This window comes from Haliaeetus albicilla, chromosome 26 (assembly GCF_947461875.1).
Source record: "Haliaeetus albicilla chromosome 26, bHalAlb1.1, whole genome shotgun sequence".
In the NCBI taxonomy this organism is placed as follows: domain Eukaryota; kingdom Metazoa; phylum Chordata; class Aves; order Accipitriformes; family Accipitridae; genus Haliaeetus; species Haliaeetus albicilla.
Genome location: NC_091508.1, coordinates 10,460,749 through 10,475,042, shown reverse-complemented (window position 1 = coordinate 10,475,042; position 14,294 = coordinate 10,460,749). Strand labels below are relative to the sequence as shown.

Sequence of the window (14,294 nt, the reverse complement as noted above, 5' to 3'; positions counted from 1 at the left end):
TGGTGCTGGATTCCTCTTCTCCCAATGGATGTAGCCCCCATCACAAAGATGCTTTGCACCTACATGGCAGGAGAAGCAGCATTCATTCTTCCTGAATTCAGGTGCAGTCATGCTCACCTCCTGCACCCCTGCTGACATGCAGCAAACCTCTGAAGACTCTCCTCCCTCCTTAATGCTGCTGTCCCTGTGCCCTCATGTTGTCATCGGCCAGCCTACCTTTGCCATAAATCATCATTGTCCTCCTGGAAAACTGGGAGTGGGCGATGTTTGACTTCCAGGGCACTGAACTGAGAAGCACTGCGGGGCTGCCTGTCCTTCAGCTACATGGCTGAAGGGCGTATATTAATCTCATAACACTACAAGCAATTTTCACAGTCTCCCTGCACTCCTTCATCTTTCAGTGCAGACTTTGCTTACTGCTTTTCAGGCTCTTTTCTTTCCTTGCAGATTTTCTACTCTTTCCAGATACCCTCCTTGTTGTATATATGTTGCTTGTTTGCTAGGGGAGAAGCCCTGCTCCACCAGCCTCTCCCCCGTGCTTGAAAGGGAGTTTTTAGTTGGGTTTTGCACCTTTTCTTTCATGAAATCCCAGCTCTTTTCTACATTTGCATGCTCAACTTCCCAAATCTGCCCAGCTGCAGTCACCAGCTCTCCTTACTTGTCCTGATTTGTGCTTGTTCACAGGCACAGCCACCAATCTGCTCCTATTGATCTTCCCATTTGCGCAAAATGGCATTGACTCATGCCTACTCTAGCTGCAGATATTTTCTCAGATAGCTCTTCTAAAAACAGCCTATTTTTCAGGAACAGGTACAAAAAAACCCCATCAGCTCGCTTCATGCTGTGACCTGGTGAAGAGTTACGTGAGATGTCATATCCAAGGATATCTGGAATGACCATTACAGACAAGGCTATGATTCATAACACCACCACCCCTCCAAAGAGTTACTCTTCCTGGAAGGATTTCTCCCTGGGGCTTTGTCCTTGCCCCAGTCTGGCTGGGGGATCTGTGAGAGGCTCCCAGCACCATCCGGGCAGACCTTCCTTTCCCTCTTTCCCAAGGCAATCTAGATCCGGGAAGATCTTTTGTTGGTGCCTTTCAACATCTTATGCTGTGCTACCCTTCCTCCTCGCCTCCTGTTCTTACCTTCTCCTCCTGTGTCCTCCATTGCCTCTGCTCTGGTCACAGCAGCTATTCCTCTGACCTCTGGGAACATCTGCTGCCATGGACAGCTCCATGTAGTAATTTGAGTTCCTCTATGCCAGCTTTGCATGAGGCCAAAATTGTTTGTGCTATTTCCTATGGATCATCTGGTCTTCCTCAGCCAGAGGAGACATCAGCCTTTTGCTACCCATACCACTCTCTCAGCTGCTCTTATCCCTACAGGTGCTTCCCTTCCCTCTGTGGTTGTGTCCTTGTTTACCAACTCCTACTCTTCCAGCACAAACCAAACTAGCATGGCGAGTACATGCCTCTGCTTCAACCTCCATTTCTTTTGTGGTTCAAAGCCTGGCATTAGATCCCTGAAGGCTTCTCCCATCCCACTGGCATGCCTCCTTGCATTGAGGAGTGTGTCCGTGGAGGCTCCCAGCTGCTCAAGCACCCCAGCCCTTCCTGTGTCATCCAGCCTTGGGCTGGCTGCTCTTCTCTCCCTCCCTGCTCGCACACCCACCCAACTGCTGGGCACCAAGACAAATCCACAGCCCATCCCTGAATCACCACATTGTGGAGCACATCCCCAGCATGGTGGGGTTGTCCTTGTTCCTTCTTGGAGGGAGCTTGCAATGTCATTTGAGGGTGCTCGAGTCTTCTCAGCCTGGCACCCACCTCCTTTTTGTTCCTGGCAGATGCTCCCACACTTCTCTGGTGACAGCTGTGTCAGTACCAACAGCTTCTTGCAGGCTTGTGCAAATCTCTGATGATCTCCTTACTGCTCTTCCTGTGAATTCAGTAGTTTTAGGTTCACACTCAAAATCTTCTGTATCTCATCTCCATTTATGCCTGAGCTCCAGTTTCTCGTTAGATTCAGGGTCTTTCCCTTTTCCTGCAGGCTAGTGTCTCTGCTTTTCCTTGCCACCTTCAAGTCTGTTTGAACAACACAGTCACCTTCAGATGCCTTTCTGGTCCTTCTATGATCTCTCAGACTCTTGGAGGTCCCTCCCTTGCACTGTTTTCTAGGTGTGAACGTGAAGCTAACAACTACAGTGCAGTATTTGCAAGCAGACACCTTCTTTGTCTGTAATGTTCAAAGATTTTTTTTTTGAGATCTGGTCCCACAGTCTGTGATGGAGAGGGGAAGGAGGAGACCTTTCTGTATCTTCACTAATGGTGTAAACACAATTTGCTCCCATGAAGGGCAGCAGCTCTTCAGGCAGAACCTGTCACGTTTTGTGGCATCTTTAGATCAATCTCCAGTTGCAGGCCAGGAAACCGGGAGGGGAGAGAGGAGCTGCTCTCGTCCACTCTCATTTAGCAGTCCCTGGGATCCTTACTGACCACAGTGGTGAGGTCCCAGCTCTCTCTGGTCTCCTTCAGGTGACAAAGAGTTGGGGGTTGCCTTGAGGATTGAAACCCCATGGACTGAGACCCACCACCTGCCCCCAGAGATGTGTGTATGTCCCAAGTCCCTGGAGCAAGGTGTGAGGAATGCCAGGGCAGTGGCACAGCTTCAGCCCACCAAGCAGCAGAGTGGAGGGCTGGTGATGCACCACGGCAGGGGTGAGTGCTCACCCTCCTTCTACCTGTCCTTATCTCCTCCAGCTCTCCCTGTAGATGAGCCCCAAATCCCTGCAGCAGGGAAATCTCAGCAGCCCCACCATGTTCCTTCTCTTGGGATTTTCCAGTACCTACAGAGCACAGGTGACCCTCTGCCTGTGCTTCTCACTCATTTACCTGGTGACGGTGCTGGGGAACCTGCTCATCGTGACCCTCATCTGGCTGGATGCCCACCTGCACTCCCCTATGTATTTCTTCCTGGGCCACCTCTCCTTCCTGGACATCTGCTACTCCTCTGTCACCCTCCCTAAGATCCTTGGAGACTCCCTCTCACCACAGAAGACCATCTCCTTTGTGGGCTGCATTACGCAGATCTACTTCTTCCTTTGCTTTGGGGGCTCTGAGTGCATACTCCTGGCTGCCATGGCCTATGATCGGTACCTGGCCATCTGCCAGCCCCTCCGCTACCCAGCACTCATGAGCAAGAAGATGTGCCACTGCTTAGTGGCCATTTCATGGCTGAGCGGCTCCTTCTCCTCTCTGATCCAGGCCTTCCTCACAGCCTGCTTGCCCTTCTGTGGGTCCAACATGATCGACCACTTGTTCTGCGAGATACCCTTCTTGCTGAAGGCATCCTGCAGCCCTAATGCTCTCCTCAACAAGGCTGCCTTGTATGCTTTGGCTGGGACTATTGCAATGGGCTCTTTCCTCCTTACTCTTGTGTCGTATGCTCACATCATCAGGGCTGTCCTCCAGAAGGGAACAGGGACACAAAGGGCCTTTGCCACCTGCACCTCCCACCTGACCGTGGTGACCCTGTTCTTTGGCACTGGGGCCATTGCATACCTGGTGCCTCACTCCAGTGGCTCCAAGGAGATCGATGAGGTCCTTGCCCTGCTGTACGCCGTTGTGACCCCCATGCTCAACCCCATCATCTACAGCTTGAGAAACAGTGAGGTCAAAGGGGCCATCGGGAAAGCCCTGCACAGAGAGGTGTTACGGATGTCCACCAAGGTTGCAGGCATCGTGCTGAGCGACCCCACCCTTCCCACTGCAGGGATGCAGCTCTCGGTGACCCAACACACATGAACGGGTCTGGGACTCCCAGTCGGGAAGTGCCATGTGGTGCTGGTGGGGGCACAACAGCAGCTCCTAGCTCTGCCTCACCAATGCATCCTGTGCTCAGACCCATTATCGCCCAGTGGGGACCCAGAGGCTGTGTACCTAATTCACAGCATTGTCCTGCACAAAGTCTGAAAGCCCCTAGCACAGCTGGCTTGAACTTGCACTGCCAGCTTCAGAAAGCCCAACTCATGCAAGTACGACCCCAGGCACGTGAGCTGTGTCTCATCCCATCCCAGGAGCCGGGTACCATCCTTCCAGTGTGGAGCACTGCGGAGGTCTTCACCCTCTCAGACCGGTGGTAGAAGGATGGCAAGCAACGTTCTCTGGAGACCTGAATAGACTAGGAGGATATTTTGTAAAATTGCTGATTGCTTGGCCACAGGAGTTCTCCCAATAAGTAATTCTGGGAACTTTTTTCCTAAGAAATAGGTATTGCCCAGGTAGAGAAGCTGTACTGGTTGTCCACAGGCTGCCTTTGATGTGCCAGTGCCCTTGGTAAGCCTTATTTTTTTCAATCATTTATCTATACCAGGGCTTTGTCAGGCTTTCTGGAAAGAGCTTTTATTCCTAAGCAGAACCCTTTCTGAGGTGAAACACCATGCAAAGCACAGCAGTAATGCTTGGCTGTTTGCATCTTCAGTTAAGTGGTGGATAATCTTGTCTGGGCTGGACTTCCAGACACTGCAGAGCCGGATGTCTTTCCCTTAATGCAATAAAATATGTATAAGTAGAAAAACCATGGTCGGGGGATTGATCTTTGTAGTTTCAGGAGTCAAAGTTAATCCTGGGAATGGAGAGCTGCTTCCACATGCAAAATGGTGGCGATAAGGCAGGAGTGTGGGTGGGAGTGCAGATTAATCTGGTTCATGACATGCCTTCAGGAAGGGTTCAGGGGCTCTCAGCAGCACACAGAGCCAGGAAGGTGTTACCTCGTGGTCATAAATAAAGGAGTGTGAAAGGATGCTGTGACCACTGCTCAGTGCGTGCAAGAAGATATACCTACAGGCATAGTGAAACACATGCTCCTCAGACCTCAGCTGAATGTTGGGCTGGGATTTCTTTTCAAGACTCTGTAAGACTCCTACTTAGCAGAAATTAAGGGAACTGGTTTTCTGTGATTGGAAACAGCCCTGTCCCTGATGGAGCCAAGGATTTCCCAGTAAGAACCCAACGTGTCTTATCCCACTCAGGTGAGGATGCAACACATCCTCCCAGAGCACATGGACAAGGCAGGGCCAGTTGGGGAACCCAGTTTTTAGGACATCTACAAAATCGGCAGATTCTTTGGAAATAAAACAGGAATTTCACATTCCTTCCCACCCACAGTCCCCAGGGCAGGGTGAACCAGAGCTATCTGCCACCCCTCTGCTCTCCCTACTGACAGGGAAACCTGTGATTTCATGGCTGCTCCTGCCAGTTGTAGCTACGTTAGTATTTGGCCAGGTATGCATCTCGGGAGGTGCCAGGCAGGGAAAGAGGATGGAGAACCCTTGTGGCAGGGAAGGGTCAGGCACCACAAGTCCTGAGTGTGCTCCACGGTCAGCCTTCATCAACTCACAACACTGACAGGCGAGACCACACCACAATATGAACCAACAGAGCTTGCTGTAAATTCCAGCAGCGTCACTAGGGATGAAAGAAATGTATATCCCTTTTATCAGACTTATCTGTCAGGGGAGATCCCTGTTTTCTCTGCCCCAGGGGGTACACAAGACAATCTATTGGGTGCAGGAAGAAAGTATTTTTGGTACCATTAATAAATAAAACAATATTTTAAAACTAGTGTTTATTTAATCTTTATCTTGTTCTTTTAAAATGTCGATTACTGTGTATGTTTTATAACATGCATGTATATTATTTAGGAATAAATATACATATATTGGGGGTGCCTGCTCAAAAGTTTTTCACTGATAAGGGTGTGCAATCAAAAGAGTTTGGAGAGCACTGCTCCACACCACCACATCTGAGCAAAAAAGTCTGGGGGAGTGAAGCTTTACCCACAGCAAAGGAAGATCTAGGGATGAAATGAGAATCACTTAAGCAGATGGGCCATATCCTGGGACCAGGTGGGACGCACCCCAGGGTGCCGAGGAGCTCATTTGGCGCTCTCCATCACTCTGGAGCCTCTTGCTTTGAACCCATGGAAACCATTGGTGGGACTGAAGCTGGCAGAGAGTTTCTCACCCCCTTCTCCCTGCCGTCTCAGAGGACCTGAGGGGATGGCTCTGTCTCAGACCTCAGTAGGAACACACCATTTGGCTGCAGGTGGGGAGAAACCCAGCTAACCATGTGTCCTGGTTTGGGCTGGGATAGAGTTCATTTTCCTTCTAGCAGCCAGTATAGTGTTATGTTTTGGATTTAGTATGAGAAGAATGTTGATAACACACTGATGTTTTCAGTTGTCGCTGAGTAGTGTTTGGAATAAGTCAAGGATTTTTCAACTTCTCAAGTCCATCCAGCAAGAAAGCTGGAGGGCCACAAAAAGTTGGCACAGGACACAGCCAGGGCAGCTGACCCAAACTGGCCAAAGAGGTATTCCATACTATGTGGTGTCATGCCCAGTATAGAAACTGGGGGGAGGGAGTTGGCCTGGGGGGATCGCTGCTTAGGAACTAACTGGGCATCGGTTAGCAAGTGGTGAGCAATTGCATTGTGCATCACTTGTTTTGTATATTCCAATCCTTTTATTAGTATTGTCATATTATTATTGTTATTATTATCATTATTAGTTTCTTCCTTTCTATTCTATTAAACCGTTCTTATCTCAACCCGCGAGTTTTACCTTTTTCCTTCCAATTCTCTCCCCCATCCCACTGGGTGGGGGGAAAGTGAGTGAGTGGCTGCATGGTGCTTAGTTGCTGGCTGGGTTTAATCCATGACACCGTGTTATCTTGGCACTGGCCATCACACAGACAGGGGACGAGGGAGGGTTTGCTCCGCTGCCTCTGAGGATTCATGCACAGGGATGAAAGCTCTGAGCTGCCTGCGGAGCTTGTCTTTCTCACAGGTGTGCTGAAGGTCATTTTCTTGCTCCAGGAGTTGATACTTCTGTTGATGCTTCAGGCCTGGGCAAAAATCCCTCTGAAAGAATATTGTGATGGAGAGAAGGTAATGCTGCTGGAGGGTGTTTTCCAATGGTGGAGGACAGGGAAGATGCCTTGCTTGGACACGGTCTCCCTGAGGGAGTAGAGGTCAGACAAAACCTACCTGTCTGTTTTCACAAGGACCCCTGTTCCAGCTGGAAGTCAAAGTCCCTCAGGCTTCCTGACATTCACCAGCATGACATTTAGGTGCCTGAATGCCTTAGTGGGGCAGTCAGTGGGATAATGAGGGTCACAGCGTACCTGGGTTTGGCCAAGTGGAGCTTGCATTGGGTTAGCTCTTTATGGCAGACTGCAGTTGTGCCTGGCAAAAGAGATGCTCATCCACCCTGTCAGCAGCCTGGGAAGAGGAGGGAGTGGGGGATTCCTGCTATATCCCTGAATCTCTCATTGCTCACTGTATTAATCACTGCACAGCCATGCTCTCTAGCTTGCAGGGAAGTGGCACACCATCGCCGTAGCTTCTCACTCCAGCTTGATCAAAGACCTCAAGAAATATGAGAAGGTGTCTGTGAGCACCATATTTCACCATGATGGTGAAATAATCATCAAAACTTTAATTCCTGGGTAAGTGTCAGTTCAAATCTTCTCATTTGCTGTGGCTTTCACCCATGGCTCCTCTCCTTCTCGCTCTTTACCTCGGTTAGCTCTTGAGTTCTTCATAAAACATAGAAAGAACTACACAGGTCCCTGGGGGGTGGTTGCTTCCCATCCTGGTAACACATGGGTGCTGATTGTGCGTCAGGAGCTGTTCTCTCGCCTCCAACCTGGAAGTGACCAACCAGCTGTCGAAAAATACAGTGGACATGGGAGCACCTGCCATGTGGCTGGAGACTTCAGGAGGTGAGACCAGAGGGCCTGCTGTGTCAGAGCTCTGCGCCCAAGCAGATGTCCAACAGCTGCTCCTGCTGCCGATTCAGACTTGAGATACAACCAAGTTTGGCAAAAATGGAGCAAGGGACTGTGCCAGGAACCCCTCTGGCCCATGGGGGAGGTTTGCTCTTTTGGGTTTCAGGTGGAGTCAGAGAATTAATTCATCCCTGGGTCTTTGTAAAGCACCTTCAAGTGGGCAGCATCAGGGACTGGAGAAGCATCACTAAATCACAGAAATTAGACAGAAACACCTTTGTATTCAATCTACCTTTACCAGTGCAGGACTCTCTTCAATCCCATTCTGGGAGCGTGTCTGAGAAGAGAGGCCAAAATCAGCTGAGCTTCTTCCCAGTGGAAATGACTGATGTGGCTTCACATGCTTTAAAGACCTGATGAGAAATGAAAATTAGTTTGTTCTTTCGTCTAGCACTGGCTAGAGGATCCCACCCATTACCTCTGCATTTAGCCCAATTAATTGTGTGATGTCCCTGTTCCTCCTAGAAAGGTGTCCAGTCTTGTTTAGAAGATGATGAGAGATGGAAATTTTAGCATTCCCTTGACAGCTTCCTCCCAACCACCCCTGACATTGCTAATTATTCTTTGTCTCTAACTGGAACTGCCTGAGCTCAAGTTCCAAGTGCAGCTTCATGCCTCTCGCAGAAGGTATTTGGGCTGGAGCAACCAAATGACCTCTCAAGCTGCTTTTTGAGGAGGCCCACTAGGAAAGCTGAGAGCTTTGTATGCCATTAGCTGGAGTCCAGTGTTCTTTATTTGCTCTCCAGCCTGCAGGATGTGAGCAGAGGATGGTGGTCTTAAAAAAAACCTGATTGACCTGGCCAATACACAAACTCCTGTAAGTACCAGGGGACCGCGAGGGAGGAGATGGGACCTGACCCAGCAGCAGGGCTTAAGCCATCCCTGGAACAGGACCCCTCCAGAGCACAAACATCAGTGTGGGCTATTCCCCACTGTGTAGGTGGCAGTTTCATGTACTACCACAAAGTGTATCATGGACAGCTAGGGATTTCCATGCCATGCTCCCTGGGCTCCCTATACCAGGCCCTTCAGATAACTGTGTTGCCCGATTAATGTCTCCACCCAGGCACAGGGATGCCTGTCCCAGAGCCCAGCCCAGCCCTGTGCACCCTCCCAGCTCTCCGGCTCTCTCTGTGAAGCATGCTGGAGTCAGTATTTGCAGGTGACACCATCTGGGGCAGAAAGGTCCCTTTGCTGTGTGACACAACAGGGCCAGGTTGCAGGGAGAGACTGTGAACACATGCTGGTCTACCTGCACACCCAGACATCAGTGAGGGTCCATGCTGAGTTAACCAAAAGAGAGGTTGTCCAGGAGCATCTGCAGAGAGCTCCAACCTCCAGCATGTCAGATGCAATGCTGGGGGACCTCAGCCTCTCTCTTGGCGCAATTTAGTCCCAGCAGGCCTCCATGGAGGAGTAAGATCCTGAAGCTTGCAGATTTGGGCTGTTAAAAGCATACTTTGTTCCCAAGACTAAATAAACAACTTTCTTTAGGCTCTTCAGGGCTTAGAAGCCCTGACAATGGTCTGGAGTAAAGAAGTGATGCTTTTCATAAGCACAGGAAGAAACAATGGCTTTTAGAGGGCTGCAGCCCCAGGTGGTCCCAGGTCCATGGGATCACCCTGAGGGGGAGACGTCCCGGTTGGAGGGGCTGGAAGTGACTGTGTCCCACAGCTGGGGAGAGGCACAGGTGGTCCTGGGGACAAGGCTAGTGTGTGAGGAGGTCCCACACTGTGCCAAGGCGGAGGCAGTGGGGATGGGTGGGGAGCCAGGATCTGGAGGACGGTGGGTAGGCAGAGAGAGGGACTTCAGGGACTCAGTCCAGGGTGCACAGGAGGTGCAGGGTGTACAGGGGGTGATGAAGGGGGTAAGAGATGTGCAAGGGGTGCAGAGAAGGGGTGCTGGGTATGTGAGGGGTAGAGGAGGAGTGTAGGGGATGCTGTGTGCAGGGGAGGGATGCTGGGTGTGGGTGCTGTAAAGGAGGGGTGCAGAGTCTGTAGGGTGGAGGGGTTTGGATGTAAGGGGTGCAGAGGAGGGGTACAGGGTAAGGCTCAGGCAGGACATATGTGAGAATATGTGCACAGCTGCTCCAGGAGCTGCCGGAGCACCAGGAGCCCCCTGACACGGGGAGGATCAGCCTGCATCCCAGCCAGAGGTGATGCCCTGAGCTCATCCTCTTCCCAACCACATATAAAACATCCCACCACTTTCTCCTGCAGGGAGAGATCTCACCAGCTGTGGCCTGGTCAATGTGGACTACACCAGCCCCACCATCCTCCTCAGTGACCGGCAATATCAGGGGCTGACCATCTCAGTGGTGACTTTCTACAGTAAGTGGCAGAAGAAAAGTGTCACAAAAAAGCTCAGTGATGCCCAGGCAGGCAAGGGCTGTGGGGAGCTGACCCTCCAGCAAGCCCCTATCAGCAGGACAGGAGCTGCCAGACAGTTTGTCCTGCTGCTCTGGGGGTGTCAGGGGTCTGGGTGCTCTGGCAGATCTGCATGGGACCCCCAAAGTGTTCCCGGTGCTACCCCCATGGGAGGAGGAAGAGGTCTAGGGACATGGGGTCAGGCTGCAGCCACATCTCTGTCCCTGCAGGCAGAGACACTGAAGCAAAACCCGGTGTGATAGAGAAATTCAGACACCATGAACCAGATGGGACTTTCCAAGGAGCAGATGATCGTGCTGCCCAAAGCCAGTAAGAGCAACCAGCAGCCCCTGTCCCTGGGTCCTCTTTGCCTGGGGATCCCTGCCCTCAGCTCTCGCATGGACCACAGAGATGGTGAGAGGCAGAGGGTGATTTTGACACCTTCCCATGGCTGCTGCACTGAGAACTACGGGGACCACAGTGCCCTGGGATGCACTGAGCTGGGGCAGGCTCAGCCCTCGCAGGCAATGCATGGGGTGTGAGGCAGGAACATTGCTACCAACTGGGGTCCACAGGGGATTTTAGCCTCCGCATCCCTCTGGGTGGGTGCTGAGCAGTTTTCCTCAGGGCCACGTTACTCCTCAGGCTCCTCTCTGAAGCAGGAGATGGGCCTCATACCTTTTTGTCTTTGCAGAGGAGTGTACCCCACCGTTGGAGTAGGTGAGCCAGAGCTCTGGCTTTCCCACCCTGGGGCTGGGACAAGCTCCCAGCATCCTCCTGCGCTCCCAGCATCCTCCTGCACTCCCAGCCAGAGCCTTGGGCACGGGGACTCTGGGCACAACTGCCCAAAAGCAGCCCACAAGTAACCTCCAGCCTCAAGCACCATTCTGGGGAGAGGCCAAGCCCCAGAAAAAGGCCAGAAAAGCCACTTATTTCTTTTTTTCCTTTCACCAAGTAAATTTTAAGATCTGAAACTCAGTATTAGCAGGAGACATGGCCTCAGCCTGCATTTTGGGAGGTCAAAAACCAGCAGCTGTCTGCAACGGGCCAGACCCTTGGAGCTGGGGCTGGGCTTACAGCAAGCAGCAAGCACTGCTCTGGAGAGGGGGAATGGGATCAGGGTATCCCAGGATAACTCAGGCTGTAAGGGACCTTTGGACGTCTGTAGTCCAACCCTTGCCACAGCAAGGCTGAGGTTACTCAGGCTTTCATCCAGTGTAGTCTTGCAAGCCCCCAGGGTGGTGATGGCATGGCTTCAGTGGGTCCCTCTCTGCCTCCCCCAGGAGAGCAGGTCCCACCTTGTCGCCAGCCCCGCTCGCCCCCAGTGGGTCAGTACTGGAGGATCCAGCTCAGGTCCCTGCTCTGCAGCCCCACTGCGCTCGGGGCTGGCTCCCATGGCCCCGTCCTCTGCCTCCCCACCCACTTGCTCCCAAATGAAGAGATGGTGAGCCTGCCCCATGGCTGGGTGTGATGCTGGGGAGTGCTGGGACCCTCGCAGAGGTGCTTTGGGCTCTCAGACATCCCCTGTCCAAGTAGGCAGCATGGGGCAGGGGTCTCCTCCCCGCCTTGCCAGGACTTACAGACTCCCCTGGACACACACCAGTGCCCCCCCAGTTACCTCCCATTTGCTCCCCCCCAGCTGGGTGGTCACAGGCTTGATGTGCACACGGGGAAGCGGTTGTACCACCATCCCCACCTGCCTCGCCCACAGACCCGCTGGCCCAAGTGCCCCCACTCGGGGCTGCCCTGGCCCCAGCACCCCCAGGCTGGCCCAGCACTTGCTGGGTTTGCCTCTGCACAGACCTGTTGCTGGTTCCCAGCCATTTGCCACAGGTGGCTTATGGTTGCTCCTGGCCACAGCCATGCTGTGGATCTGTGGTCCATGTCAGCTATGTAACTCATCACTGCTGCAGATCTGGTCCCTGTGGTCCTCACCCCCACCAGGAGCCAGCACCTGGCCCTGACACCAAAAGGGGAACCCCCAGCAGCTATGGGGCTCTGGAAAGCCCGTGGTGGGCCAGGGGCATCAACCACCCCATTGAGGGTGCGCAGCCCCAGCGGGGCCAGGTCACCTGCAGTGCCTGGGGACCTGCCCCGGCCCTGTGGGTGAGGGGTCCCAGGCTGACTGTGCCCTGGAGGTGCCAAGCTCTGGCCATGTGATGGCACCCTTATGCTGCACAAGTGCACCCGTGGCTGGGAACACCAGTCCCCTGGGTGCAGCCAGAGGTGCTGGGTCGGTGACACATGAGGACAGGACCTAGCAAGGACTTTGCCCACCAGCTGAGGTTGGCATCTCTGTCACCTGGTAACAGGGACAACGCAGGGCAGAAGAAAAGCTTGGCTCTTTCAGAGTGTATTAAAATCAGTGAGTTTATTAAGGATTTGTATCAGCATAAATGGGACCAGTTAGTCCCAGTAACCGTTTGGTTTGGCCCAGTATCCATCCCAGTAGCCCTCCAACCCCACCTTCCTGCACAGCAAAAAGCAGCAGGTTAAAGATGTTGTTACTGGCCCTGGTGTGGGCACTTGCCCCAGTTCTCCCGGCACCATTGCCTAGTGTGCTTGCTGGTCCCAGAGGTGCATGTTAAATTGAGAAGCAATTAATGGGTACAGAGCTCCAGCAAACCAGGGGGCAAAGAAAATGCAGGTCTTTCCTTTGGAAGTAAAATCCCAGACAGCTGGCAGGAGCGAAAGGCCAAGGAAATTAAGGAAGAAAGAAAATCTTAAGAGATATCTATTCTGCTGGAGGCAGATGACAAGGCTGCAGAGTGTTGTCCCCACGGCTGGCCCTACTCCATTCTGTCACTCATCTCTGCCTGTACCTTCCTATTACAGCCTTGGTGTCAGTGAAAGCCGTGGGCAGGCGGCAGCCCTTGCCAAAGCCCAGCCCAGCCCAGCATCCCCGGCACGCCGCACCCCCAGCCTCTCACTCTTGGCAAACCTTGGAAAGCCACGGAGCAGGCTGACAGCCTGCCAGGGCACCACTGACGCTCTAACGGGGCTCCTGCCACGAGCGCCGTTGGCTGGGGCTGAGCCCAGACACGTGGCAGGGCACTGGCCATGGGAATCCCTCCACCAAGAATTAGGGACTGAAAAGGCAGCACATGTTGGCCAGCGGGATCCCGGACAGCGGGTCCTGTCGAACATCACGTCGTCTTGCTCTTGCCAAGGTCTCAGGTCCATGCCTGGAGCACGGGGCAGGAAATCGGATGCCTGGGTTTTGCAAAGCTGCCTGCCTCGGCATCCCCTGACTCCAGGGAGAAACCCTTGCACAGCCCTGAGCTGCTCTGCAGCTCACAGGGACGCTGGGGATGATAACCTGGGATCCTTGCCAGGCATGGCGGTTGGCGTGACTGGGGTGTCCATGGGGCGTCCCTGGAGCTGGCAGCTGTGGAGGCACATCTCCGCTGAGCACCCACTGTCCTGCAGCTGGCTGGGATGTTGGTGCTCCGAGGAGGACCCAAGGGTTGGAAAACAAACTCTAGAGAGGTGGGACTAATCCAGTGTACATGAGGAGGGTTTGGAAGGGAACTCACCCTGCAGGGACTCAGGGATGTGGCTGTGACCAGGAAGGGAGGGGGTGTTTCAGCCATGCACAGCTCTATCCAAGGCTGCTGGCTGCAGCTGAGGTCTGACAAACTCAGCGCTCACAGCCAGGTGACGCAGCTGCCTGGCAGGCAGGGACATGACAGCTCCTGCCATCAGCCCGGGCATTGCCCCAGCAGCAACACAACCCACACATGGGATTTTCCAACCCCTCGTCCCCAGTTTATGCCATTCCTGTGGGACTGGGGCAGTAACCGGGTCCCAACATCCACCAGTTTCCCCTGACCTCTGCTCCTGGAGCTGGGCAGAAACAGCATCTCTGCTCCCCCACACTACTCACCTCCCTGCATGCAGGCTGCATTTCTGGTTTCGAGATTTGATGGCATCTCTCCCACCTGGCATCTAGAGAGGGCTCCACACAAAATAGCAATGCCACCAAGCTAACCAGCGCTCGGAGCGGCTGCCCCTGGCCAGCGTTTTGGAAAACGGAGGGTGGTTCGGGGGGAGGATGACAGGATAAGCCCGGTTTAG

General features: G+C 53.2%; 1 protein-coding gene across 1 annotated transcript; it reads left to right on the top strand.

Moving 5' to 3' along the window:
- The first annotated feature begins 2,773 nt into the window (after positions 1-2,773).
- LOC104324505 (olfactory receptor 10A7) lies at positions 2,774-3,805 on the top strand. The gene has a single exon (XM_069771011.1). It carries the CDS (start codon positions 2,774-2,776, stop codon positions 3,803-3,805), a length of 1,032 nt encoding a protein of 343 aa, XP_069627112.1.
- The last annotated feature ends 10,489 nt before the right edge of the window (positions 3,806-14,294 follow it).

What these genes read in the sequence shown, in the direction of transcription:
- LOC104324505 (XM_069771011.1), top strand. Translation starts at nt 2,774, where the DNA reads ATGAGCCCCAAATCCCTGCAGCAGGGAAATCTCAGCAGCCCCACCATG.